General features: G+C 39.4%; 1 protein-coding gene across 1 annotated transcript in view; it reads right to left on the reverse strand.

The window, feature by feature from the left end:
• COG2 (component of oligomeric golgi complex 2) overlaps positions 1–27,273 on the reverse strand; it is a 1,275,772-nt gene that overhangs the window by 235,417 nt on the left and 1,013,082 nt on the right. The window contains exon 16 of the mRNA XM_044076075.1: positions 14,524–14,663. Within this exon, the coding sequence (XP_043932010.1) occupies positions 14,524–14,663 (140 nt within the window). The remainder of the gene's footprint in view (positions 1–14,523; positions 14,664–27,273) is intronic.

Consider the following 27,273-nt stretch of genomic DNA (forward strand, 5'->3'; position numbering starts at 1 on the left):
CTCACCCCTAGCAGTTTATGTTGACCACTGGACTAAGGAAATTTTAGTAAAGACAGACCACTTAATTAAAGACTCATGGTAAATCTTAAGTAAATTAACTAAGGATGTATGGAGGGAAAATTATAGTTTTCTTACCATAGATGTCAAGGATCTTTTTACTAGTATTCCGAGATGCGAGGGACATGAACTCTTTAGTGAGAGTATTCACAAATACTCCAGTATGACTAAAGACCAAATACATATGATCCTTGAATTGATGGCAGTGGTCTTGGATAACAACTACATATGTTTCCAGGGTGAACATTATCAACAAATTAGTGTGGTAGCGATGGGAGCAGCTTGTGCCCCCATCTATGCAAATCTGGTGATGTTGGAATGGGAGCACAGGTATGTGTTTAACAACCCCTATATTCACAACAATATACATCTTTATTTGAGATTTCTGGACGATATATTTGTTTTGTGGGAAGGGAATCAGGACACTGTGGAATTATTTATGCAATATATAAATGGATGTACCCCCTTTTTCAAATTTACACATACATGGGACAGAGTTAGTATTAACTATCTTGACACCACTATTTTCCAAACTAATGTGGGGTTTAAATCTAAAATTTTTAGAAAAAGTACATGGTGTAATAGTTATTTACTCTATACTAGTAATCACCCCACATTTCAGAAAAAGAGCCTTGTCAAAGATCAAGAATGACCTCAGACAAGGCTGATTTAAGGGGGGAACTTGATGTCCTTGGTAAAATGTTTGAAGAGAGGGGGTACCCTAGGGAGTTGGTATATTGTGTATTAGATGAAATATATAAAGGGTGGGGTACTAAATATAAGGCCCTTTTGGGTGTTCCCCTTGACATAACAGTCAAAAGGAAGGGTGACAATACATTTCAAAGGGCCTGTGTTACAGAATTCAACAGTTTCTCTGACACATTTACCAATATTTTAAGAACTAACTGGAGCATGTTAAAAACTAGTGGCGAATTGTATGACGTAGTAGGGAAAGAACCTATATTTTCCTTTAAAACAGGAAAGAATTTTAAAAGAATATTTGAACAAACAGAGATATCAAAGAATTTTACAAGAAAGGCAACTAGTTCTTGTGATAATTGTAAACAGTGCCCACATATTACTAAGGAAGACAGTATACGTCTACTACAGAATGGTACGAACAGCATTGTGTGGTTCTGTAAGGGTAACTGCAACACTAAAATGATTGTGTACTTGGACACCTGTGTAAGGTGCCCTGCATTTTACACAGGTAAGACGGAAAGAGCCTTGAAAGAAAGAATGTACAAGCACTTTAATGACATTAAAAATAAAAAAGAAAATAGTGCGTTGTACAGGCATTCTCTTGAATGTAGTTCTCCCCCTTATAATGGTTTTAAATTTGGGATCATAGACTAAGTTTAGCCCTGGGGGGGGGGATGTTAAGAATACATTACTTATTTTCCCTGGTTTTAATGAGTATATTACTATAAAGCCAGTGTTAATAGCTAAAGCATTTAAAGTTTAAAATAGTGTATATTACATATACACTTTGTTTACTTCACATACAGTTTGTATTATATATTTTTAAATGCATTTGATTTTTAAACATTTTAAACAGCATATATATGTACATTATACATCGTATTTTATTAAGGACCTCTGCGTCTTTAAATTTTAATTGTAGTTGAATTTTGGATTGGTATAAAAGCAATGAGTTGTATTATTTGTGTTATCTGATGAAGTATTGTACACAAGACGAAAGTGCTTATCCAAAGTTTATTAAAGCGTTTGCACCTTTGTGAGAGTGGATCTCTGTCTGTTCACGTTCATTGAGTACCTGAAATTATATGGGAGCCAAAGGGTATACAGGAGCAACAGGAAATACGCTGGAATAAAAATAATGATATCTGTATCAGATATCAACACATTACATTTCTTATTCTTGGGAGTGACGTGAGTCAGACTCCTTTGGAGTGCAGTGTGTGCACACTGACTGCGTCTTCTTTACAAAGATATTGGAGATTCACTACGTATTTGTTAAAGCAAGAAACTTTTTCTGGTTGGTGTAAAAATGCTTTAAGTTACTTTACTCTTTTTTTTTTTTTTGTAACTCCATCTCTCTCTCTCTCTTGCTGGGTAGGAGCTGTACACAACACCTCAGCCAAGGGATTTTTCCACTAAGCTCCAGCAATATCTAAAACTGCAGACATTTACTGTGATGACTCACCCAATTGTTTTTTTCCTCCAGGATGGGGTCAACACCACCTTCAAACTGGTGATGATGGAGTTTCCATTGGGAAGTCAGTGAGCCAGTAATCCAACTCTGCTGCTCAAAAAAAAGGCAGGCTTTAGTTTGAATGGATTCAGGTTCTGCCTCCCTTTGTGATGGCATCATATCTGGAAGGAGAGAAGCTATCAGGCAAGGTTTCTGGAAGAATCCACGCCTAAGGAAAGTTATTCTCCCCAGAAGTTTTCTCTTACTAATCCTGGCCAATATTCTTTTTGTTCTTGTTTCTGTCAGAGCTGAAGCATGGTCTGACTCTGCCTACACAACATCTCTTGACTCCTCTCACCTTGGTAAAGGCAAGGAAGGTTAGCTGTATCATTCCTTCTCCACCCTCCTGCTAGCTCCACAAGTGGTCAAGATGCAAACTGAACTTGGGTCACCTGTGTTTCAGTTAGAGCTTTATTTTTCTATGCTGAAGGAGTTGGTCAAATAATTATAAAAAATTAAAAGACAACTGGAGTTTGGATAGGGACAATTATTAGTTTACAACTCATCTTAGCAAGGAAATTAGGCAGTGTACCTCTTAGATTATGTCAATATCTATTTTAGATTTGCAGCCTAAGAAGGAAAATGGGTAGAATGGCATAGTAGGTATTATGAGGGAGATAAATAGTTAGGGAAGAAATGAAGAAAGTTGATTTAATTTTGACTTTATTATTTGTTAACCTTTTGCAGACATATTCTAGGGGCATTTTTTGTGCTCAAAGCAGAAACAGGCTGAGGGGATTGCACCCTGGACCACAAAAAGCAGCTTGTTAATAGCTCATAGCATTACTCCTCTGTTATGTACCAGACTAATAAAGAAATGGAAGTGGTACTGGACAGCAAACATCAGGGGGATTCAAGAAGGTACAGAGACATACACACCACGGTGTTCACATTGAGGTACCTTTTCTTAATTCAGCAACAGCCCTAACACAATGCTATATGGTCCTCTAGGATTGGTCCTGCAGCTGTGCTGAAAGCTAATGAGACATTCTAAGGGAACAATATGCTAATTAGCCATGTGCTCTCACCCCAGAATTGCCTCCAGGAAGGCATCTACATGGCTGTCCCCACCACACTGCAGGCCATGTTCAACTGCCTGCCAGGGATTGGGGCTGGGGAGAACAACAAAACACCAATGGATACTTAAAGCAACTGCCCTAATGGCACAGAAAGCACAACAGGGATCATGAGGTGGGGGATACACCAGACCACCATGGAACATGTAATGCAAGTGCAGTAATGGCAAAGACAGCACAAAAGGGATCAGGGTAAGGGGATTCACTAGATTCTAGAGATTATTCTTGAACGGAAGACTGTAACGGCAGGCAGGAGGTTGGAAGGACACAGTAGCCACCAAGATATAATAGATAAATACTGTAAATGGCACTTCAGCTACTACAGGGGTAGGGGGAAGCCCTAAGTATAGACAGATCAGGGACAGGTATGGAGACTGCGGTTATGTGTGTGCCCATGCTGTGTGCTCTTTTGTGTGGAAAGTGACTGGGGGGCACGCTACCTTACATGAGCAGCAGTTTGATGTATAGATTAGTAATGACCTGCATGTTGTGGTAGTACGTGCGATTCAGAGATATGCTAAGTAGCTGATAGAGGTCTTACCTTGTTGTGACTAACATGTTTCTGAAACATAAATCGGGAGGTTGTAGCAGAAGGTTTTCTTTTTTTTTTTTTTTTAAGCACAAGCTATATGACTTATGCTAGGCCCTTTAATGAATCCTTAGGATTATTTTTTTTTATTCTACTCATTACAGAATATGAACTTTTATAGTTCCCCTGAACACCTAAAATTGTTGTCTATTAGAATGAGGCATCAAAAGCTTCAAAGAATGACAGCAGTTTGGGGAAAAAAAAAACAGGATAGGATGCGTTACAACAGCGAACCAGTAAAGACAGCAAAATATTTCTTAAAAGTATTTTGATGAGTTATAAAATGCTCAACTACAGTAGGGTGATACGTGTGAAACAATAGCTTTTCTGGAAGACTAGAAATTGCCTCAGCTAGTACTTATGACAGCATCTATTACTCAAGAGGAGTTAAGTACATGCATAAAGGGAGATGAGACAGGAAAAGACTCATGGTAGTGATAAACTGAATTTTGGGTGACTGACACAGTATTTAGTATAGCATATTAATATGGCAATGAAAACTAAGAAAATTCTTGTTTCACTGAAAGAAGCACCTGCATCAGAAATACCACTGGAGGAGAAAAAGGTAACCCTGACATACCCTTATAGGGCTGTTTCTTCATTAATTACGTTTACAACATGCTTATAACAATATTCATGATAAGATTAGCAAAATAACACAATTAACAGTTAATAACCAATGTAGGTTTGTAGGAGGCAGAAAAATGTTTGGTAATACATTAAAAATGGAGATGCTGATGAAAGCAACACTAGAGCAGAGACAGCCTTTGACAAGGTAAAATGGTTTTATTTGATACTGGTAATCATGCAGTTTGTTTTTTTAAGCGAGATTGCTGATTTCATACAAGCAATTTATGAGGTATCCAGAACCTGAGTTAAGAGTTATACTGGGATATCGTTGACCTTTGCACTGTCAAGTTGAATGGCAAAGGCTGTCATTTTCACTCCTTTTATTTGTCCTGTATTTAAAGCCCTTGCAGCCATAAGGGAGTCAGATTTAAAGGTATATATGATAGACCAAGTAAAAAAAGTACAGTTTTGTACCTACCATAAATGTAGATGTTCGAGTGCTCATACAGCTGCAGTCATTACAGATGGCTTATCTTGCCATCAGGCGGGTCCTTGGTCAGCTGAATTCCAAAGTCTAGGTCCAGCATCGGTTGTCGTCACTTCTTTCCTGACATCAGTGCGCCAGGGGTATAAAAGAGGCAGCCGATGCCATCTTCTTCAGTTTTTCTTGCCTCAGATGTCAGGTGCCCCCAGAAGGAAGGCAAAACATAAATTTATGTAACCATGCAATATAGAATAATCAGAAAACATTAGTTGCAAGCAAATACACCATAAAAGAATACCCCAAATAGGTTGTATGAGAAGGTGTTTGTCATAAGGCCTGTCCTAAGAGGGGACGGAGGGGGGGTAACCTGGACTGCAGCTGTATGAGCACTCTAACATTAACATTTATGGTAGGTACAAAACTGTACTATGTTCATTGTGCATACAGCTGCAGTCATTACAGATGGGAAGAATCCCAAAGCTAAGTAGGGGTGGCAGGCACTAAGTGGAACTAGGAGGAGCAAGGATGCCCTGCAAGACTGCTGTGGCAAATCCCGCTCTAGATTTAGAGTATAGTGGAAGGTGAAAGTGCTTGGAGAAAGTGTGCACTGAACTCCAAGTGGCTGCTTCCAAAATGTCCTTGGTAGGAACCCCCCTGAGGAAAGCTGCAGAGGTAGCTGTGGCCCTGGTGGAGTGGGATCTGATGCTTGTAGGCACAGTTTTTCCATGAAATGAGTAACAAAAGCATATGCAGTGGGCTATCCATTTTGATATTGTCTGTTTGGAAATAGCCTTTCCTTGAGCACCTGTAGCATAGGACACAAAGAGTTGCTCTGATTTCCTGAATGGCTTTGTCCTGTCCAAATAATAACAAAGTTGTCTGTGAATGTCCAAGGAATGTAGTAGTCTTTCCCCTTTGTTTTGTGGATTAGGATAAAAGGTAGGTAAGTGGATAGTCTGATTCAAAGCTACACTGGACACTACCTTTGGCATAAAGGTAGGGTTGGTTCGTAAGGAAACTCTGTCCTGATGGAAAATGATGAAAGGTTGCACAGCCATGAGGGCCTGTAGCTCTGAAACCCTGCATGCTGAGGTGATAGCCAGAAGGAAGGCTGTTTTCCATGACAAGTATTGTAGTTCTGTTGAAGAAGCTGGCTCGAAGGGAGGAAGGGTCAGCTTTTCCAATATGAAGTTGAGGTCCCAAGCAGGGACTGGTGGTTTCCTTGGGGGTTTTATATTCTTTGCCCCTCTGAGGAACTGCCTTAAGAGAGGATGAGACAATAAAGGAGGATCTGTGTTGTATTGTGCAGAAATGGCTGAAGCATGGATTTTGATGGAGGAGAAGGAAAGTCCACTGTTTAACATCTCAGCAAGGTACTGTAAAATTTGACGTAAATTTATTACCCAAGGATTCTGGCCCTTTTCTTGATTCCAGGCACAAAATCGTTTCCATTTGGCAGAGTAGTCTTTTCTAGTAGAAGGTCTTCTGGCCTCCAATATGACATCCTGCACCTCCTTGGAGAGGAGGGTCTGTTGGGAAATCAAGGAATTCTCCATGCAGCTAGATTTAGGGTTTTGAGCTGGCTGTGAAGGGTCCTGTAGTTGTGCTGGGACAACAGAAGAGGGACTAGAGGTAGGATCCATGGTGGGGAATGTGTCAGGCTCTTCAGGAACGGATACCAGTGTTGTCTTGGCCAGTCTGGAGCAATGAGAATTATTTTCGGCCTCTCTGCTCTGGCTTTTAATAGAACTTTGGGCAGCAGAGGAAGAGGCAGAAAGGCATAGACTGTTAATGTTGTCCAATTGAAAGAAAGTGCGTCCACTTTCCAGGCCTGTGGATGATAGGTCCTTGAACAAAATTTTTTCAACTGGTAATTTCTGTGGGTAGCAAAGAGATCTATGTCTGGCTGTCCCCATGCCTGAGTTATCTTTGTGAAAACTTGAGGATGCAACTTCCATTCGTGTGGATCTGTCATATTTCTGCTTAGGCTGTCTGCAAGTGTGTTTTCCTTCCCTGGCAGGAATTGTGCCTGTAGTTGAATTTGCAATTCCAGTGCTGTGTTCCATAGGGTCATGGCTTGCCTGCACAGGGGGTATGAATGAGTTCCCCCTGTTTGTTTATGTACCACATCACTGTGGTGTTGTCTGTCCTTATCAATAGCTGGCCTGGATGCAGTAGGTCTTTGAAGGTCATAATAGCATTTTGCACGGCTAGCATTTCCTTTTGGTTGATGTGTAGGTGTTTCTCTTTTTGGCACCATTTTCCCTGAATGCACTGGTCTGTCATGTGTGCTCCCCAGGCGTAGTCTGAAGCATCTGTTGTGATGATTTGAGTTGCTTGAGGTACACAGAAGGGGAAACCTGTGTTTCTTTGGCATGCTTGAGCCCACCACAGAAATTCCTTTTGAAGGCATGGAATGAGTGGTATAATTGTTTCCAAGCTGTGGCTGTGTTGAGACCATAAGTTTTTTAGGTACCATTGAAGTTTCCTCATATGCAGCTTTGCACATGGGATTAGTAGGATGCAAGATGCCATGAATCCCAGAGCCTGCAGGAATTTCCTTGCAGTCAGCCTGGTGAAGGTTGCCATTTTGCTGAAGTATTGTGACAGTTGCCCTTGTTTGTCTGGCGTGAGGTTGGCCATCTGGGTGGTTGTATTCAAGCTGGCACCCAGGAAAATTATTTGTTGAGAGGGTATTAGTTTTGATTTCTTTTTGTTGACTGTGTATCCCAGAAAGTTTAACAGTTTTATTACAAACGCCAGGTGTTTCAGTAGTATGTCCTTGCTGTCCGCTTGGATCAGGCAGTCGTCTAGATATGGGTAGATTTGTATTACTTGTAGTCTGCAGAAGGCGATTACTGATGCCAGGCATTTTGTAAACACTCTGGGCGCAGTGGATAAACCAAAGGGCAATGCAGAGAATTGATAATGAGTTGAACCTGCAAGAAATCTGAGGTATCTTCTGCAATCTTGTCTGATGGGGACATGCAGGTATGCCTCCTTGAAGTCCAATGTTACCAGCCAAGACTCCTTGCCCAGCATGGGAAGAAGCTGCTGTAATGTGAGCACCTTGAATTTTGGCACCTGTAGATATGTGTTTAGAATGGATAGGTCTAAGATAGGTCTCCAATCTTTGTCTTTCCTTGGTACCAGGAATAGTCTGGAATAAAACCCTTGACCTTGTTCTTTTGCAGGTACCTCTTGAATCGCTTTCATGTCCATGAGAGCTGAAATTTGTTTTTGTGCCTCTGCCCTTTGATTTTGTGGCAGGTTTGGCATGCCTCTCATTTTTGGAAGGGTGTGAAAGTAGAACCTGTAGCCTCTGTCTATAATGTCCAGAATCCATTTGTCTTTTGTAACAATATGCCAATTTTTTGAGAATAATGCCAGTTTTCCACCCAGAGGTGCTGCCATTAAAGCTTTGTTTGGCAGGTAAAGGGGGAAGTCATTGTGTCTGTTTTCTAAATGACTGTGGTCTATCTTCTCCACTTCTTGGGGTTGGTGCTTGCCACTGTCTGGCTCTGAAAGATCCTTGAGGTTGCCCTCTACCCCTTGGGCATCTGTATCTGCCCCTTTGAGGTCTGTCTGTGGCTGGAAAGGACCAATTTTTTGAAGGCCAGTTTCTGCTGAAACGTGGAGGTTGTACCTGCAGGAAATCTTTCACTGTTTGCATTGATTTCACTTTTTCCTCCATTTTCTTTAGTACCTCCTCAGCTTTAACACCAAACAATACATCTTTTTGAAGAGGTGCATCTAATAATTTAGCTTTGACATGATCTGGTAAGGCTTGCTCTTTGAGCCAAGCATGCCTACGTATAACAGACCCCGTAACAGCAGCTCTACATGAGGCCTCTAAAGCATCAAAACCACACTGCAAGGTATGTTTACCCACTTGCTCTGCACCATGCAACTAATCCTGCAACTCTTTTAAATCTGGTTGTTCTGGTTGTGTCATTTTGCTTTTCAAGTGAGATAACAAAAACTGTTGATACTTTAACATATGGAACTGACAATTTAATGCCCTCATGGTTAAAGTGGCCAAAGTGTACACCTTTTTCCCCCCACCTTTCTAAAGCTCTGGAATCTCTCTCTGAAGGTAATGGATTTTTAGCAGTAGAGGCCTTAATTCCCTTGGGACCCTGTGAAATAGTTTCTGGGTCAGCAGTATGGCTTTTGTATAGGAACTGGTGTGAATCAGGAACCCGGTAATACCTGTCTGGTTTAACAGGAGCTGGAGGCAAAGAATCTGGATTAAGGCTGGCTTCTGTGTACACATCATCCAATATATCTAAAACAGGTGGGATAGCCAGGGGTCTATGCTGGGGGAGCAAAAGAAAATCCCTGAGCCTTTTCTTGGAATCTGAGTAATCTTGGCCTTCCCAGTGAAAGTGTTCCCTCAATGTATGTAGGGTTTCCCCAAAACAGTAGTCCTCAGGGGGGGGGGGGGGGGGGGAGACCGAAGGAATAGACTCCTCTGCATCAGAGTCTTCGAAAGGAGAATAGGCATAATCCTGGCCCTCAGAATGTTCAGAAGTAATACAGGCGTGATCTGAGGAAGGGTAGTCTTCCTCTAATCTGTGCCTTTTGTCAGAGGGGGGTTGAGAACCCCTGATAAGAGTAATCAATTCCTCGGCCATTTTGAACATCTGTTTTTTAGGCATGGGGCCTTGAGAGGGGGTCTGAGGTCCCTGTTTTTTGGTTTTCATGGCTGCTTTAGATTTAGTGAAAGCTTTAATAGAGAAGGAGGAAGGCCTGAAGACACCTTGAGAAATGGCAGGCCTGTCCAAACTCTGAGTTTCCCCGCCAAGAGTGGCATCGGTATCTGCAGTAGGAATGGGGACCGAGAAGCCTGCGACCTCGGGTACTGAAGACACCGGTAATGTAGTGTCATCGGTAGTCAGGGGCTGCGTAGGCACCTCGCTGAGAATCGGAGAACCGGTAGTCGGTGTGGACCTCGTATGTCGGTCCTTATCTTTGCGTCTTTTACTCAAAACTGGAGTCGGAGTATCCGACGACATAATAATTAAATTTTTTACCAAAATAGTGAAGGGCGAACTCCGCCCGGCGCTTAATAGTGCGCTTGTTGAATCTAGCACAAAAACGGCAGGCCGAGACGTCGTGGTCTGGACCTAAGCAAGGTATACAGAAAGAGTGGAAATCCTCATGCGGTATTTGCTTCCCACATGAAATGCAATTATTAACTTTGTCTGACATCGGTCTGAGGCAAGAAAAGTTTCCCCAACGGGGTACTTAGCTTTCAAGAAGACTTCGGCTGAAATATTTTCGTAAATTTCAGGAGCTGGCCGACCAGCACTTGCAAACTGCTTCTGCTTCGGGCACCGCGGGGCAAGAAAGACTGGAGAAGATGGCGTCGGCTGCCTCTTTTATACCCCTGGCGCACTGACGTGAGGGAAGAAGCGACGACGGACCTAGACTTTGGAATTTGGCCAACCGAGGACCCGCCTGACAGCAGGATAACCCATCTGTAATGACTGCAGCTGTATGCACGATGAACATCAAAGATTTTATCATTTACAAATGATGCATTTATTAATTTATAAGACTGACCCTGAAAAGGATCAGATGTTGGATAAGTACTGTAAAATATCATGATTGAATTTTAATACAATTAAAGAAAGCACAGTGGGACCAAATTCGGATCCTCCACTACTCGTGAAACAGACATCCATATTTAAGGCAAGAAGAATATATTGAATACTTGAATGTTTAGATAAGTATTTTGGAACAATATACTGTCAAACACACAAGGAAACTTAAAAGAAAAAAATGAATGGAAGATTTTTATAAATGGAAAATTCTTGGGCTGCAACTTGGTCAGACTTCATTGAAATGAAGTTTTATTTTACCTCTGCTATTACATGTTTTCAGGCCCTTCTGGCTGTAATTCCAGATTTCCAAAAACATGTAGAAATACAAAGCAATTTGTTTGGAATGGTAGTAAACCTCCAATGTCATGGGATAAGATGATTCTTTCAGATAAGATGGGTGCATTAAACATTCCTGACCCAGAGATATAGTTGAAATACTTGAATGAAATATGTTATAACTGAATTCTGTAATTAAATATGAAGCTAAAAGGAAAAAGGTGATTACATTATCAGTAAGAAACATAAACCAGCTTGACAAGTGTGCCTTACGGAAAACAGAATAGGCCTGCCATATGCAATGAAGCAGGCAGAATACTGTACACATTGCAAACAAAGCAGTAAATTAAGCCATGGGTTACTTTCTGCTACCTCTTGGAGATAATAAACTGTGTCTGGATAATTGTAGGAAAAGAAGTCTGAAGTGGTGTATTGGGATTAAATCAACATACAAGTTAATTCAAACTTTTGGGATCAAATAAAAGCAGAGGTATAGGCTGCCAAATCTTTTGCAGACTGAATGTGAGGGTTGCAAGGACTATCAGATTCATACAACTGCTGGATGACACCCCACCTAAAGTAGTTTCTTTGTTACTGGAAGAAATAATTAAGTCCAGTGATTGAGAACAAAGCACAGTGGTAAAGGCCATGATGTTGTCAGCATTACATATAGTGGAGAAGATTAAGAGAAAAATAGAGTGCTTTGTTGGAGACTGAAGTAGATGAATTAAGATGGAAATGGATTTATGGGTTACCACGATGTTAAACAATCAGAATGGCTGAGGATTTTAAGACAGAAAAACTGAGGAGGAATTGGATTTATGGGTTACCTAGGTATAGTACAAAATTATGAGAGCTTAGGATTTTTTGTGTGTGGAAATGTCTTCACAAGTATTTTTATGCTCCTTAGGTTGTGGAAGATATCTCCAAATGTAGGTACACATTGCTGGAGGTGTGATGAAATGTTACGGACATGGTAAACATTTTACTTATGTACAACTTTTAATGGTTTTAAAGAAGGTTTTCAAGGACTAGTATCAAGAGTTTTATACACGTACCTTAAAGGGATTATGTTATGTAAATGTTAAATTATAGGGATGGACTGTATGTATGTATATGGGAGCACTAACAGGATAGGCTAGACATGACTGTTAGCAATAGCATTAAAAATGCTGGTGGTTGAGAGGATTTGCATTTTAAGTTGATTACTGGTATATACCAGTAGTAGGTGCCCAAGAGCAAACACCAGGAAAGATAAACATTTATCAGTAAAGCAATATAATTGCCAGCTTGTTATATTTCTAACCTGTTAATATTGCCCCGATTTGGTTGAAATGGATGAAATGGATGTTATAGATGTTTCTGTTTTTTTTTTTTCATTCTTGAAAGGTGTAACAAAGATGGGCTATGAGAAGAATGTTACCACGTATAGGGTTAAGAGTAGAATCAAAACCATGCAAGTGGCAGAAGATAACTGGAGATGTAAAGGTTTGGCAAGCTTTCCTATATCCTGGAGAAGCTGGAGGGGGTGAGAGTTCTCTTTTCTTTGTAAGGGGCAGGGCGCCCTGGAATGGGTTCATCCTGAGAGAGCGGCCCATGCCCTGGAAAGCGTCACAATTCTGGCATTGTCAGGTGAGCTCTCGCTGGCCCTTGAAAATCCGGGGGAGAAAGTGTAAGTCTCGTGCCGATCTGTACCCATATCTGGAGCAAGGTGAACTGCCTCTGGCACGTTAGAACAATGTAGGTGAGGGAAGTCGGTTAGCCAGATCCATAATTTCTGGATAAAGACTGGCTCTAAGGGCTGGATCGTTCATACTCTGGTGTTAAGTTGGGCTGGGCCCATACCGCGGCTGGACAAGGCATTGCCCCCTTGCCGAGGGGACGGCGGCAGTGACTCCGGATGTGTGCTGGGCCCTTCCTGTGGATTGCCCCAGCTGTGGTGGGCACCGGTGCCGATTGACTTCCTGCATCGTACGGCAGCTAGCAGCTGACTTAGAACTGTTGCGGACGCGGGAATCTGACTGTTTAATTAAAACAAAGCATTGCAAGAACCCGAGATGGGTGTTGATTCAATGTGATTTCTGCCCAGTGCTCTGAATGTCAAAGTGAAGAAATTCAATGAAGCATACGGGTGAACTGCGGGAGTAACTGACTCTCTTAAGGTAGCCAAATACCTCCTCTAATTAATGACACACATGAATAGAGGAACGAGATTCTGACTTTCCCTACATGCTATCTAGCAAAATCACAGCCAAGGGAATGGGCTTGGCAGAATCAGCGGGGGAAAGACCACCCTGTTAAACTTGACTCTAGTCTGGCATGTTGTCAGATTGTGCATTGGCAGGAAGTATTCATGTGCCCTTGGATACAAGTTCTGAAGAAGAAAAACAATCAATATAAAGATAGGAAGAGGGAATATCCCATTCGTATACCTCTCATGAAGAGTCTAGATAGCAGCTCTTCCCAATTCAGGGCACTAAGAAGGATTGCCAATATCAGAACCTCCAAGTTCTGGGCGACTCAGCAACAAAACTGACAGCCCACCATTAGGCATCATATCTGGATAGTTCCTAAGTAATAAACCCAAAGTACTAAGCAGAATCAGTGACAACAATAAGTGAAGTCCTTTAGTTTGCTAGCTGTACAATTTTTACTGCCTTATGTGCAGCAGGTTTTGTAGACACCAGTAACTGCCTGTCATTAAAAATATTTCTGAAGTAGTGTAGCATGCAAATTTGAAGCTGGGTCTTTAAGGAGTAGCTAGTGAAATGCTAATCACTACAGCCTAGCAGGAAAGAGAAAGAATCATTGCATGACATATTCAAATTTCTGAAAGCTGTCAGAATCACGGCTGCATACAGAAGAATGCACAATAGTACTCCTCTACCAATGGACAAGTTGGCAAAGGAACATAGAGGAGATAGAGAGTAAGTGAAACAGCATGATTTCTACGAGATTCCTGCAGGTCACTGCCATCAAAATATGTATAATTTAAGCTCCTGATCAAGGATGATGCAAGTTTTGTAATGGTATGTCCTTGTGAGCTGAAAACTTGAATGATTAAATACTTCATCTTAACCTTGTGCATTACATTACAGATAGCAAGAACATTTTTAGCATTTTGTAAGGTTAAGTACATCTATGCTAGAGGTTAGAATTGTTTCACAAGACATAAATACTTCTAAATGTGCATCATGGTGTCATTTACTTCATGACAGGAATGCTCAAGGTGTGCACAATCAACATACTAAATTATATCTTTGCTTGTCACTCAATCAGTATGAGAGGCTGAATACAATACAGATCCCCAAAGCAATCCCACTTTACAATTAATCTGGCAACATCCTGGGAGGTGGCTTTGAAACCATTGCAAAATAGTGGTATGTTATGTAAAACTTTTTTTCTGTTTAATTCAAAGCTGTTCATGACTCATTAAATCAAAAGCAATTACATTATAAAGTTAACTAAGTACTACTGAAACCTGTCTAATTGTATTTGTACGGCTAAGGAATACACACTAGATATTTTTTTATCTAGTGTGTATTCCTTAGCCGTACAAATACAATTAGACAATATATAATCAGTATTGAAAAAAGACCATAATTTTAAATTCAGAAACCTTTAAGTCTGGCGTCTGATAAATATACCTTTGCACACTTTCAGAAAGTGCTCCTCTCAGCCATTCTTCCATTGTGGACTGCTTCACAATCTCCTTGTAATCATTTTGGAACTGATATAAGGGCTTCAGAGCACTGTCCAAATATTGTGAGGCCTTATTTGGTACCTCCTGGGTAAAAAAAATACATAATGTAGTAAAGAAATGTTAAATGGGATGCAAAAAGACTTTACAACAAATAATACAAGTCATAACAACATAAATCACATTTTGTAACACTAATGAAGGTTCCTGAACATTCAAATGAAACAAGATAAATGAAAATTAAGAATTGGCCATTGCTTTTGCTCTTTCACAGTGGTATCTTCCATTCCTAATGCTTTGCTTTTAGGTCTGGAGATGCTAAGCCTGAAAAAACTAAACTACTGTGGCACCAATTCCAGTTGAGAGGAGACACAATGAAGCAATGACTTATGTAATGTGATCAATGAGCAATGGCCCAAACTTCTGCACTGTATTTATTTATTGTAATGCTTCTCTATACAAACCGGACATACATAAGGCTGTTCTACTTACTAAGTATACATGACTATGCAGCTAGCACCTACACATGCTGCTTTGTCTATCCCATGGGCTTCCAATCATCACATGCCTGATTAACTCCCAAGAATTACATTTCACAGCTTATGAATGGAAGGAATTCCACCGATACACTGTCCTCTCTATAAAGATTTGAAGCTACTCTATGAGGCACATAGTTAGCAACAGTGACACTATAATCAATAACAAATATTTCAAAAATTGCTGTCTGGGACCTTCCTTAGCGATTCAACATTTAAGAGCTACAATCCTGTGGGCTTTCTTCTCTCTTATTATCAGTACTTTCAGTGACAATTGTAAGTACAGCATGAGCTGTGCAGTGCTCGCTTAGTTTCAAGGAAATGTAGCAGTCAGTTATGTACACTAGAAATTAAACTACAGTATTACAAAACGCATTCTGCTTTACTTATGTATGTATGTTTGTTTATCAGAGTAGAGCACTGATCAGAAGTGACCAACTGAACCACTGCCTGGGTATATTACAAACCTAGCCTATAGGATTACCCTGTACATAGTTACTAGGCATGCGGTGCAGTAGACCACCAAGGAATCTAATTTCTCAATTTCCCCAGAACACAAATTAGTTAAGTGGCTTGCTCAGACTTGCACAACAGGTAAATGAAGGACGAGGGAATCAAACCCTGGACTAAAGGAAGCAGGTCATTATCAGCTCACAGCATTAATCCTAAAGATCAATATTCAGGCATGGACTTTGGAGATGATTGGGTCAGCTCCAAAGACTATACGCCCTTTGAAATACATTCTAAGCTACCAATGAAATAATGTAATAACAACTTCTCTTTTATCACTTAATGGTGTGAGGGTTAAAAGATTCCCATGCAACACATTTCCCTAAAATATAATGAGAGCGTATCTTATGATGAAATTCACGTGACTGAAAGGTGCAGTAAATACACATCCACCTGGAAAACAATTAATAATTTTGAATTTAAAAAAATTAACAATTTTCAAGAAATCTAGAGCTAGAGGAAAAACAGCCTGTTCAACAGTTCGCATTCGTATAATAAATTAATACACCTGTGCAAACATCTTATCAACATCCTCCATTTTTCCAATTTTACATGAGGTCAGGGTGTTGTATCAGCTGTTGTCACTCCTCTCTCTCAACTCAGTGCCACTCTCTTACCCTCTCTATGACAGTCATGCATAACTGCAGCTGGTCTTCTCTTACTTAATCTATCCACCTCTTGGCTGGATGCCTTTGTCTCCCTTTGCCTTCTTCCTGTTTCTCTCAGATTTGCTTAATCAAATTATCTTCTGCCTTGTTGTACATGTGAACACAGCAATGCAACCTGTTCTTATACTTCTCTACACAACTGGGACTACTTTGGATTCATGCTCTGATATAGTCATTTCTTCATCTCTCCCACAGTATGAAACCCGACTACCCAACTCGGGCGCTTCATCTCAATCACCTCAAACTTCCTCAGCTGCTCTGTCTTCACCACCCAGGTTTTCTACTATACAGAAACATTAATCACAACACTGTTTTGTGCACCTGACTTTTCTACTTTGTCATTCTTGTCATACACTACCCCTGACACAGTGTGCCAGTTCTATATGGATCTATATTACTAGATTGAATACCCTTTACAATCTAGCAGAAAAGCAACCAAATGCATAGCAGACATACAAAGCCAGTGACACTGAACACTCAAAACACACAAATACCATACCTCCAACACACCAAACAAAACACACAATGCCATACACAGACACTAATCATAAACACCAGAAGGTCTTCACACACCTACCAAATGCAAACAAAAGTTATCAATACACAAACCATGAAAACAAATCACTTCCACTCACATTAACTCAGAGCACACAGTATACAGACAACGTTTACCAAATCAAAACACACATCTCTACAATTAAGAACACATTCTACACAAATTATATACACAATAATGTCACATAGTTACACACTAAGTACACACACACCAAATAAATAAAAATCTAAGTTACTGATTTGCAGAATACACCATTCCCATATTACATACACTAAGTAAACACTACATTAACAACATATACAGCTACTATATAAAATAACAGGAAATGACACATTTTGTGCATGTGAGTACAAATTCCACAGATGTACGGCAGCAACACAGGGTGATCAATCCTGAGATGCACAAACACCAAATCCCTGCATGTACAATGCAATGGCTGTGCCACACTGAACTGGAAAAGCCTATGTTTTATATCGCTATCTATCTCTACATCTACACTCTCTCACACAAAAAAATATAAATACACAAACACACACATATATAACTTTATATACACATATATATATATATATATATATATATATATATATATATATATATATATAAACATACACACACACATGAGAGAGATTTAGAAATATATATATATATATATATATATATATATATATAGTTATATTTACATAAATAAATACAGATACACATATATAAACAAGGATTTAAAGACAGACAAATAAAGGTAAATACCAGAGCAATAAGCTCTTCAAATATCAAGGAGCACTGAAAAAACAGTTGTCGAAAAAGACGGAAAATTAAACAGCTCTGACCTGTTCCACTAACTTGAAGCAAACAAGCAACAACTAAAATTTATTTATTTTTTGTTTACTGGGAAAGTCCGACTGGGCACAAGTCCCATTTTCAACAGAGCCCCAGGAAGAAAAGCTGTAACATAAAATGTCACGATGAACAGCACTAAAATTAATAATTTTAAGCACTACTTTGCAAGTAATATTGAGACAAACAGTAAAGAAATTTATCATACACTTTAGAATTTATACTACTGTACATAAATCAAAGGCATGTTAACATATAATAGTTGGAGATACAACATCAATAATAATGCATACAGGTTCAGTATGTATATTAAAAAAAAGACTGGATGTCACTACAGTAGGAACACAAGACAGACGAGGGGGTGAGAGAATATAAGCAGAAATGATCCAGAAAAACAAATAGAAAAAGTTCTGATAGTGGAGATTCTCAGATAACAGTTGGTAGGTAAAGACATGAGGGGTATTAGTAGGAGAGGATGAAAGATACAGGTTAGCTGGAAATAAAATGTAAATGAAAACAAGTAAAAATTATTTTTTTTTTACTCAAATACAGAAAATATTAAGCAGTTTAGCCCACGGCCATTTCTCCAATGTTCCTCAGTGGTAAAATGGACATGAAGAGAAAGGTAACTAGTAGATTATTATAGATAAAGGGGAGGGGCTAGCAGCCTAGGAAAGTCTGAAATGATGGGCTGTATGAAAGCCAGTGGCTGACAAGTATGAATCTCTTCATACCAGATAATTATGTTCTAAACTGTAATAGAGACACAGACAATATTGCACTACTCAAGTTACTGGAAAGGAAGGTAACTTGTACAGTACTAAGGAAAAAGGGGAAGGGCAGGCAGCACAGGAAGGTTTTGCTAAACTGACTGAGACCTATAATTTTTATCTTGTTGGCTGACAAGGATGGATAACCTCATACCAGATAATTAAAAACTCTCTAATACATAACATGAAGTGTGAAAGGGACAAAAGGTCACTACTGCATAATTTTAGTTATTAGACCATAACACCATAGCACCTGACAAAAGATACTAAGTTGCTATGATGTACCCAGAATACTCAAAGGCACTTGCTACAGTATCTTGTGCACTATTAATACAATGCTTTAGTGATACTGGTCTCGTAGACCAAGCAATAAATTGGAAAAATTGACGTTTAAGAAGCATTTCCTTGACTACATGGGCACTTATAAGTTCCAATGTAGAACAGTGATTATGAAGTTTCTGAGGATAGTACTTACATGTCGGTTTTGGACATCTGTTGGGAAGGGATGACTTACAGACTCTGGAAAATCGGTCGGTTGTGGGCTTCTGCACGGCAGGAAAGACCCAAGAGTCAGTACTATAACACTGAATATGAACAGCATACTTTAGTTCTGCATGAAGAGTTAAGGCTTTTAAAACCAAAATAAGGGTCTCAGAGTAGAAACAGTCGAAGGATGAATGAGGCAATTAGGTACCCATCAGGAAAGTTTTGCAGACCTAAAAATGACTAAGGAAACATAGTCTGCACTATGTTGAAAGTTTGATGATGATGCCCCCTCCACTGCTATAGAAGGAAGTAGAAGCCCACAAAAATCACTAAAAGTGGCAGGCCAAGAAAGAGCCATAAAGAGGATAGAGTGGACTACTGAGGATAACAAAGAAATTACGTATTGTTACTATTATGCAAGAAGCCCAGAATTTCTGGACAGAAGCTATACAAAAAGATTGAGAGAGAAATTGGAGGAAAGACAAATACTTGCACAAAAAAAAAACTGTCAAAAGTTTCAAATGCAAATTTGTGTTCATTAATGCATCAGATTTATGAAAAACATTATACAGACCAAGAAACCATGGGTCGTTTGGAAAAAAGAAGTGTCTGAGGAAGTACGAAAATATAAAGAACAAAATCTAGATATTTTTGAAATGTGTAAAAGAATAAATAATTACTTTGGTGAAAGAAAGAAAGATATATCTGACATGGTGCAATATTTATGCAAAGGAGAAAGCCAAATTAATCAATACAAAAAAAAGCTCCAAAGGTATTCAATGAGAAATACAGGCAAAAGCATTCAGATATAGAAAATTTCACAATACAAAAAAAAAAGAAAGTAGAAAAGCAGAAAATAGAATTAGTAATGGAGAAGTTAAAGAAATAGAAAATGAGGTTTTGGACTACCTGCGAAGTGAAGGATTCAGTGTAGAAATTTCTAACTTTTATAATACCACCGCAGGATAGAGCAATGGATCTCCACATTAAGGAGAAACTAGTGGAGCAGGAAACATCTCATCAGTTGCCATATGAAGATACTTTGGAGCCTTGCACAGGAACACAGGAAACCAGTACAAATGTTCAGTTGGAGTTGCACAGCAAGGGAAGGAACAGACAACTGTAGCAACTTGTCTGTAGCAACTCAGATGCAGTCAGTGCTGTAGAGTGACAGGCCAGTGAGTTCCTATATGAAACAGCAAAGAATGACGCAGGATGAAACTGAAGAGAATGTGGCACAGGAAGATGCTCTGGAACTTTCTGTAGAATGCCTGCAGGAAATGGAGAACAAAGAATGTGCCCTCACTTTAGAAGAAAATTATCTAAGAGGATGGACAGACATATTAAGATCAATGAAAGAAACAGACTACAGAAAGTCAATAAAACACAAAAAGTTAAAAGTTTGATAAAACAAATGAACACAGTAATTAGGACTGTTCATAGAAATTCATGTGATATAACAGAATTAAACAGGCTATACTACTGTGCATCTAAATTAATAACAGATAAAGTCTTACTACAGAAACACATGGCAGTAAGGGAAAGGAAGGGGAGAAATCAAATGACATAATGGAAGTATCAAATACAGAAAACTATACAGCAATTACGACTAGAAGTGCTACTGTTAGAAGAGGGAAAAAATAAACAAAAACACTCAAAGATAGTTGTTATAAAAGCTTGTTATAAAAGCAACGTGCAATATCAAAATAGATCAGGATCGATTGTGTACTATCACAAATAATAAACTAAAAATTTCAGCACAGGCAGAAAACCTTAGAAGATACGCAGATAAATATACAGGAAAATACAAAATAAGCAATTTATTGATGACACAAAAACATTTTATACAGAATTGAGGAAACAAGGCAAAAGGAATTGAAATACTGCCAGAAAAAGAAGACATAGATTCTGTGAAACATAACAAAGACTCTGAATGGATAGAAGTAAAAGAAAAAATAACAAGTTACAATGTACAGGGTATGAAATGGGATGAAGTAACAGCTAGATAAACTGAAACAACGTTAGGAAAATCTTCTGTAAAACCCCAGGCTCAGCTGCAGTACCCGACTTCTGGCTAAAAGTATTAACATCTTTACATGAAGATTTAGCCATGAGTAAGAACTTTATATGCACACTCCAAACAGATGCCAAACTGGTTAACAACAGAAAAAACAATACTCTTCCTTTACACTTGCCTTCCAACAATGTATAAACTATACACTGGAACAGCAGACAGAGTTTATAGTCATTTAGGAGAAAACTCAATCATGGCAACAGAACAAAAGGGTCACAAAGTCATAGGGAACAAAAGATCATTTGTTACATAAGGTCATAATGGAGAAATGTAAAAAGGGGAACAATCTAAATATGGCATGGATAGGTGACAAAAGAAGCATTTGACAGTACCCCACATTCATGAATAGAAGAGTGCTTACAAATGTATAAGATATAACACACGCTGATCTATTACACTGCAGTGACCATAAAACAGTGGCAAACCACTTTTCAGTTAAGCCATAATTAAATTATTATTCCAGGGATAAAAATTCAAGGGGAGATATTCCAGGGTAACTCTGTTACTGTTGCTCTTTTGTCTTGCCTTTAACCCAGTAAACTGTCTACTTAACATACTAGGTCATGGGTACAATTTGTATATAAGAAACAACAGTGTGTAAAGACTTCTCATTGTCTTTCTGTGGATGACTTAATACTGTATAGTTCAACAGATGAGAAACTGAAAGCACAACTGCAAGTGGTCAAGACGATATAAGAATGTCATTTGGTCTTGATAAATGTGCAAAAGCAACTTTTAAAGCAGGAAAGCCTGGAATAGGAATGTGATATAAAAGAACCTAAGCAAGAGGAAGGTGTATAAATATTTGGGAAATGAAGGATCAGCAATAAAACACGACAAATGCAAATAAAACTTAGTAAGGAATATTTTAGAAGACTAAAATTAATAATGAAAATAGCTCTGACATTTAGGAACAAAGTCCAAGCTACAAACCAATTTGCTCTTCATGTCCTAACTTACAGTTTTGGAGTGATTAACTGGCCCCAAAAGCAGGGGAGCCTGCAGGATTTTTTGCAGGGGGCTGCAAACCCAGAGCCCCCACACACACCAGCCATTCCAGTGTCCCATTACTTGGCTATTTCTCCCCAGTTGCCATAAACACTGTTCAAAACTCCCAGTCTGTGTACTATTTTAGGCTTTATTTCTACAATGATTACAGATAATTGGATTTAATTTACAACTTTTATTTCAAAATGTATAGCACAAACACTGATAGACATTTGCTAAACAAAGCAATAGTCTTACAATGAATACAGACTTAGCATTAAAATTTCTCTACCTTTGAAACTCACATTCACTGAAACAGCATTGAAACCCACATTCAAAGAAAATGCATCTGGCCAGTGGCATGTTAAGTTTACCTTTGGGCTGTTTTCAAATCATAGGCCCCTTGCACACATTTCTAGGACCGTGCAAACATTATTTGATTCACTTCCAGATTGTATTAATTATAATATATAACAATTTAATTATATCCGTTGTACAATACAGCACCATTTGTTACAGTGTGTTTTAAAATTTTTGGTTTTGAACATCTTTCCAGTAAGCAATGAAACAAAACATATGAACCAATAATGACAAACTGCCCAATTCAGAACATTTCAATCATAAACGGCCACTGAGACTTCTGTCATTACAATCCATCAATATCAGTCAATATGCACAATCTCTGCAGAAGTAAAAATTATCTGAATAATTCCATATTAGAGATCTGAAACTAATGAGGTTGTTGCTAGAAAACTTTATATTTCAGTGTTTCATCTACAAATTCAGCGCCTGTTGCCCTTAAAGAATAAATTGTCTATGTTACATAAAAAAATGGTAAGCTGGTATATTGCAATAGGGGAGGGGTTCACAGTTACTAGGCATCTCATCCAGAGGACGACATACTCAGGACTGCAGCACCCCACCCCCTTAAAATACAAATCTACATGCTGTGGAAGTGGAACCTACAGCCCTCTACATCAAAATGCAAATATGCTACCTATTGTGCTACTAGAACTGCTTTAACATTCCATAACACACACACACACACACACACACACACACACACACACACACACAACCTATTGTGCTACTAGAACGGCTTTAACATAACACACACACACTTCTGGAATTCAAATTCCACGTGAGCGCGGAAGATGAAGATGTAAACCATCAGTCGCACAGACGCTTCTGCATCTGCACGACTGGACACAGTGTGTTCTTAAAAAAGAATGCCGTAAAAAAAAAAAACAAAAACAAAAAAAAAGTATTACTAATCTCCAGGTCAGCTTGTTCCAGGGGTGCAAGTGCACCCCATTGCACCTGTCTGTGGGCACCCTTGTCCAAAAGGTACTGGATCAGTTGGACAGGAAAACAAGAAAAATGCTTCATGCTTATCAAATGATTTATAAAAATAAGTACATACCAAAACTATATGTTCCCTGTTCTGAAGGTGGTATGGATTACAATTGATTATATGTATAGATCAGTAATCATAGGACTGCATATATATCTGCTGACCTCACAAGACCCAAACATAGTGAAATTTTAAAACATGAAGCAAAAAAGTCTAAGATGACTTCCCTGCTTAGTTTAAAGCAGAAATGGAAATCAAACCAGAAGCAGATAATCAGGCAGTAACTGAATGTGCTAAAAAAACAAAAGAAAGAATATTAAGGTGTAGGATCAGATGAGAAGACAAGAAATGTGGAAAATGCATAACTACAGTTACAAGTACAGAAAACTCTTGGAGCAACCTCATGTCAATCAGGCTCAAATGCAGGAATGGTTAAGGAGAGGTGAATTTAAACCAAAAGATAAATGGTTAATATTGGTGGCCCAGGACAGTGGACTAAGTACACATTGGTTTACGAAGCCATTGAATACGTAGGAGACACAGACAAATGTAGGTTTTGTAAAACAATTGGAAACAGTTGCACATCTTGTTGCTGGTTGTGATATACTAATGGCAGGACAACTGTATACTGAAAGGCATAGTAATGTGGCAAGGCTGTCACATTGGGGATTGGGCAAACATTATAATACTGAAGTAGCTGAAAAACATTGGAAACATGAGCCACAAAGCATTATAGAAAATTAAGTCTATCACGTGGGATCACTCATTATTTACAGTTCAAAAAAACAGATCCCAGAAAAACAGACTTAGTCCACGAAAAGAGAAAAGAAGCACTGATCAATGAAATTGCTACACTCAGTGACTATAGTGTCTTACAGAGAGACACAAAATCATAAAATGAAAGAATTTGCATGCAGAAACGAGGGCAATATGGAAGATGGATACCCAGACAATTCCAACAGTAGTTGGTACAATGGATCTTATAAAAAAGAATTTACAGCCGTACTTAGATAGGTTATTGATACATGTAACTCCATATGAACTGCAGGAGGAGTCAATTATGGGCACAATGCATGTGCTGCAAACAGCACTTCTGGCTAACATCAAAGACTGAAACAAGACTAATTTGGTGAACTTTATTCATACTTTAACTTAGGAATGGGGTCCATTCCCCTCACGGTATTAGAAACTCAAAAGACTTGGAGAAATTAAAAAAAGTTTGATATGTGTGCTGGGTGTACTTCAAGGGGAAAAGTAGCAAAGGTCTGAATCAAAACGCTGTGCCATAAGCTCCAGAATTCTAAGAACATGGCAATAAAAGGGTCCATTGGACCAGGTCCATCATTATGGCCTTCGCCCAAGAGGAAAGCAGGTCCACTTGTTTTGATACGTTTTCCTGGGGCCTGGTCCCAGGGCAGGAGTGAGATCTGGACCACCCTCTCCAGGTAAGAAGGATCCCAGACCATCTGGAGTTGCAGAAACATGAAATCTGCATACTTACCATAACAGATCTGTGCTGAGAGTTTCCATCGGGTTCAAATTTATAGGTTACTTAATCCAAGGCTGACCTTTTTTTCAGAGACTTTAACCCCAGAGCTCAACCTCCTCTACTGATAATACACTGCTCCTCTCCATTTACCTCAGACAGAGTTTGCCTCTCCCACAGATCTAAAAATATGCAAAAATAACTCCAAGAACAAAATACAAGCCCATAAGGGACCCCCCGAAGGCTTAGCTGCCCAATCACATGGAAAGCAAAACCCCAGTAAAGGAGGTGGATGGCTGAACTGGATGTAAACATTCACTATCAATTATATTAAGTACACAACTTTCATATCTGAAGTTGTAATTTTCATTTGGCTTCAACCAGTGGGACAGAGCCCCCAGCCATGTATCATCTCAGGGAGGCACTAGCAGAGATCCTTTCTCATAATGGTGGAACCAAAAGAGGCCTTTGATTTTCTAATGGGGCACAAAAGTATGAGTACTAGCCCAGATAGCAATGGGACAATTGTCATCAATAGAGGCTCCAAAGCAAAAAAAAAAAAAAAAAAAAAAAAAAACAGTACAGGTAGCCCCTGCACTGGTTGAATGTTCTTTAGGCTTTGCAGGTAAGGGCCTACCTCTCAAGTTGCACACAAAAGAAATGCAATCAGAAAGCCATTTGGACAAGATTGCTTTTGACATTGTCTCCTTTTCCAAGGCCAGACTGGGCAGGCCAAAGGTCATTCTGTTTTTCTATAGGCGGTTCTCTTCAAACAGAATTTCAGCTGTCTGTCAACATCCAGACAATGCAGCAAGTATTCAGCTTTATTACTTGAGTTTGAGAAGAACATAGTCAAATTAATAAGATGGTTCAAAGTAGAATTTGATGCCACTATGGGCAAAAGGGAGGGATTAGTCCTGACAGTATCCCTGTCCTTATGAACATTCAGAGAAGGAGGAACAGAGAACAATGTCTGCAACTCAGGGACTCACTTTAAAAGAATGGTGTCCAAAGGTTCAAGAGAACTGGCTAATACTTCAAGCACCAACAACAAATCCAAAAGAGACATGGATCTTGAATTGGAGGTCATAAGACTGTACTCCTTTAAAAACCTTACAAGGTCTTTAGGACAGCCAAAAGAGTGTTATCTTTGCCAATATTAAAATTAGACATATCAGCAAGCAGAAACTTGATAGCAGAATCAACCAAGAATGAAAGAGATCAGCAAGGAAATCTAGAATAGCATCATGTAAGGCTGAAAAAAGGATACAGACTCAGACAAAGCCTAAACTGCAACATCTTTCTATTTACTAGCATAGATCTTCTGTGCAGAATATCTCTGGAAAGAGGACAAAATACTGGCAACTGAGAACTTAGGATTCCTGCTCATCTTGGAAATTGGAGAAACAATGTTGAAGGTTGGGAGGGGAGATATCTGCCAGATGGGAAATCAACCTGGAATGGGATCAAGCACCCAAGGTGGGTACTGGAAGAGAGGCCACAGAAAGGGGAACAAGACTTCTTGGGGCAAGAACGGGGCAATGAGAATCACAGTCAATCTGTAACGAGATGCCTTCTGAAGAAATTTTACTATGATGGGAGTCAGTGGTAGGTGTACAGGAAAACCATGGGCCAAGCATACAGAAGAGTATCCCTTGGTGACTGTCCCTTAGGGGGAACCAGGGATTTAAAAACTGCTGCACTTCATGTTGGGCAGGTGAGCAAACAGATTGCAACAAGAATGCCCAAGCATCAGAAAATTAGAGCTGCTATATCTAGAATCAGGGACCACTCGTGAGGAAGAAGGATGTTCCTGCTTAAATTGTCCACCAAGATGTTAGACTTCCATGGGATGTGAGTGGCAATCAGAAACCATTATGAGGAGATTGCTCAGTAACACATCCTCATGGCTTCCTGACGGAAAGGGTAAGATTGAGATCCCTTCTTGTTTGTTTAGGTACCAAAAAACAGACATATTGCCTGTCTTAACCAAGATCGCATCCTGGGAAGAAGGTCCTTAAAGGTCTGCAGTGCTAGCAGGACTAATCTCATCTCCAAAACATGATGTGGAGATTGGCCTCAGGGGATGGACCATGCTCCCTGGATCGTCCACTTTCAAATGTGCCCAACCCCACCCCAGAAGATAAGCATTTGTAATGACTGTGGAATAAGGTTGAGGAAGAATGAAGGGCCACCTAGCAGCAACAAGTGAGGATTCCAATGACCATCTTACCTGCACCTGACAACTGTTTGTTATGGAAATCGTAAAATTCATGAGATGCGTTAAGTACAACTATTGAGCTGCTAATGTCTACTACAGGATCCTTATGCAGAACCTCACCAGAGGTACTAGGCAAACTGAAGCTGCCTTGTGTCCTAAGAGCTTCAGAAACATGGAGGCAGGAGATCTGTGATATAGAAGTAGATGAAATGCCT

Source organism: Protopterus annectens, chromosome 1.part1 (genome assembly GCF_019279795.1).
Source record: "Protopterus annectens isolate FY-2018-M chromosome 1.part1, PAN1.0, whole genome shotgun sequence".
NCBI classification, from domain to species: Eukaryota; Metazoa; Chordata; order Ceratodontiformes; family Protopteridae; genus Protopterus; species Protopterus annectens.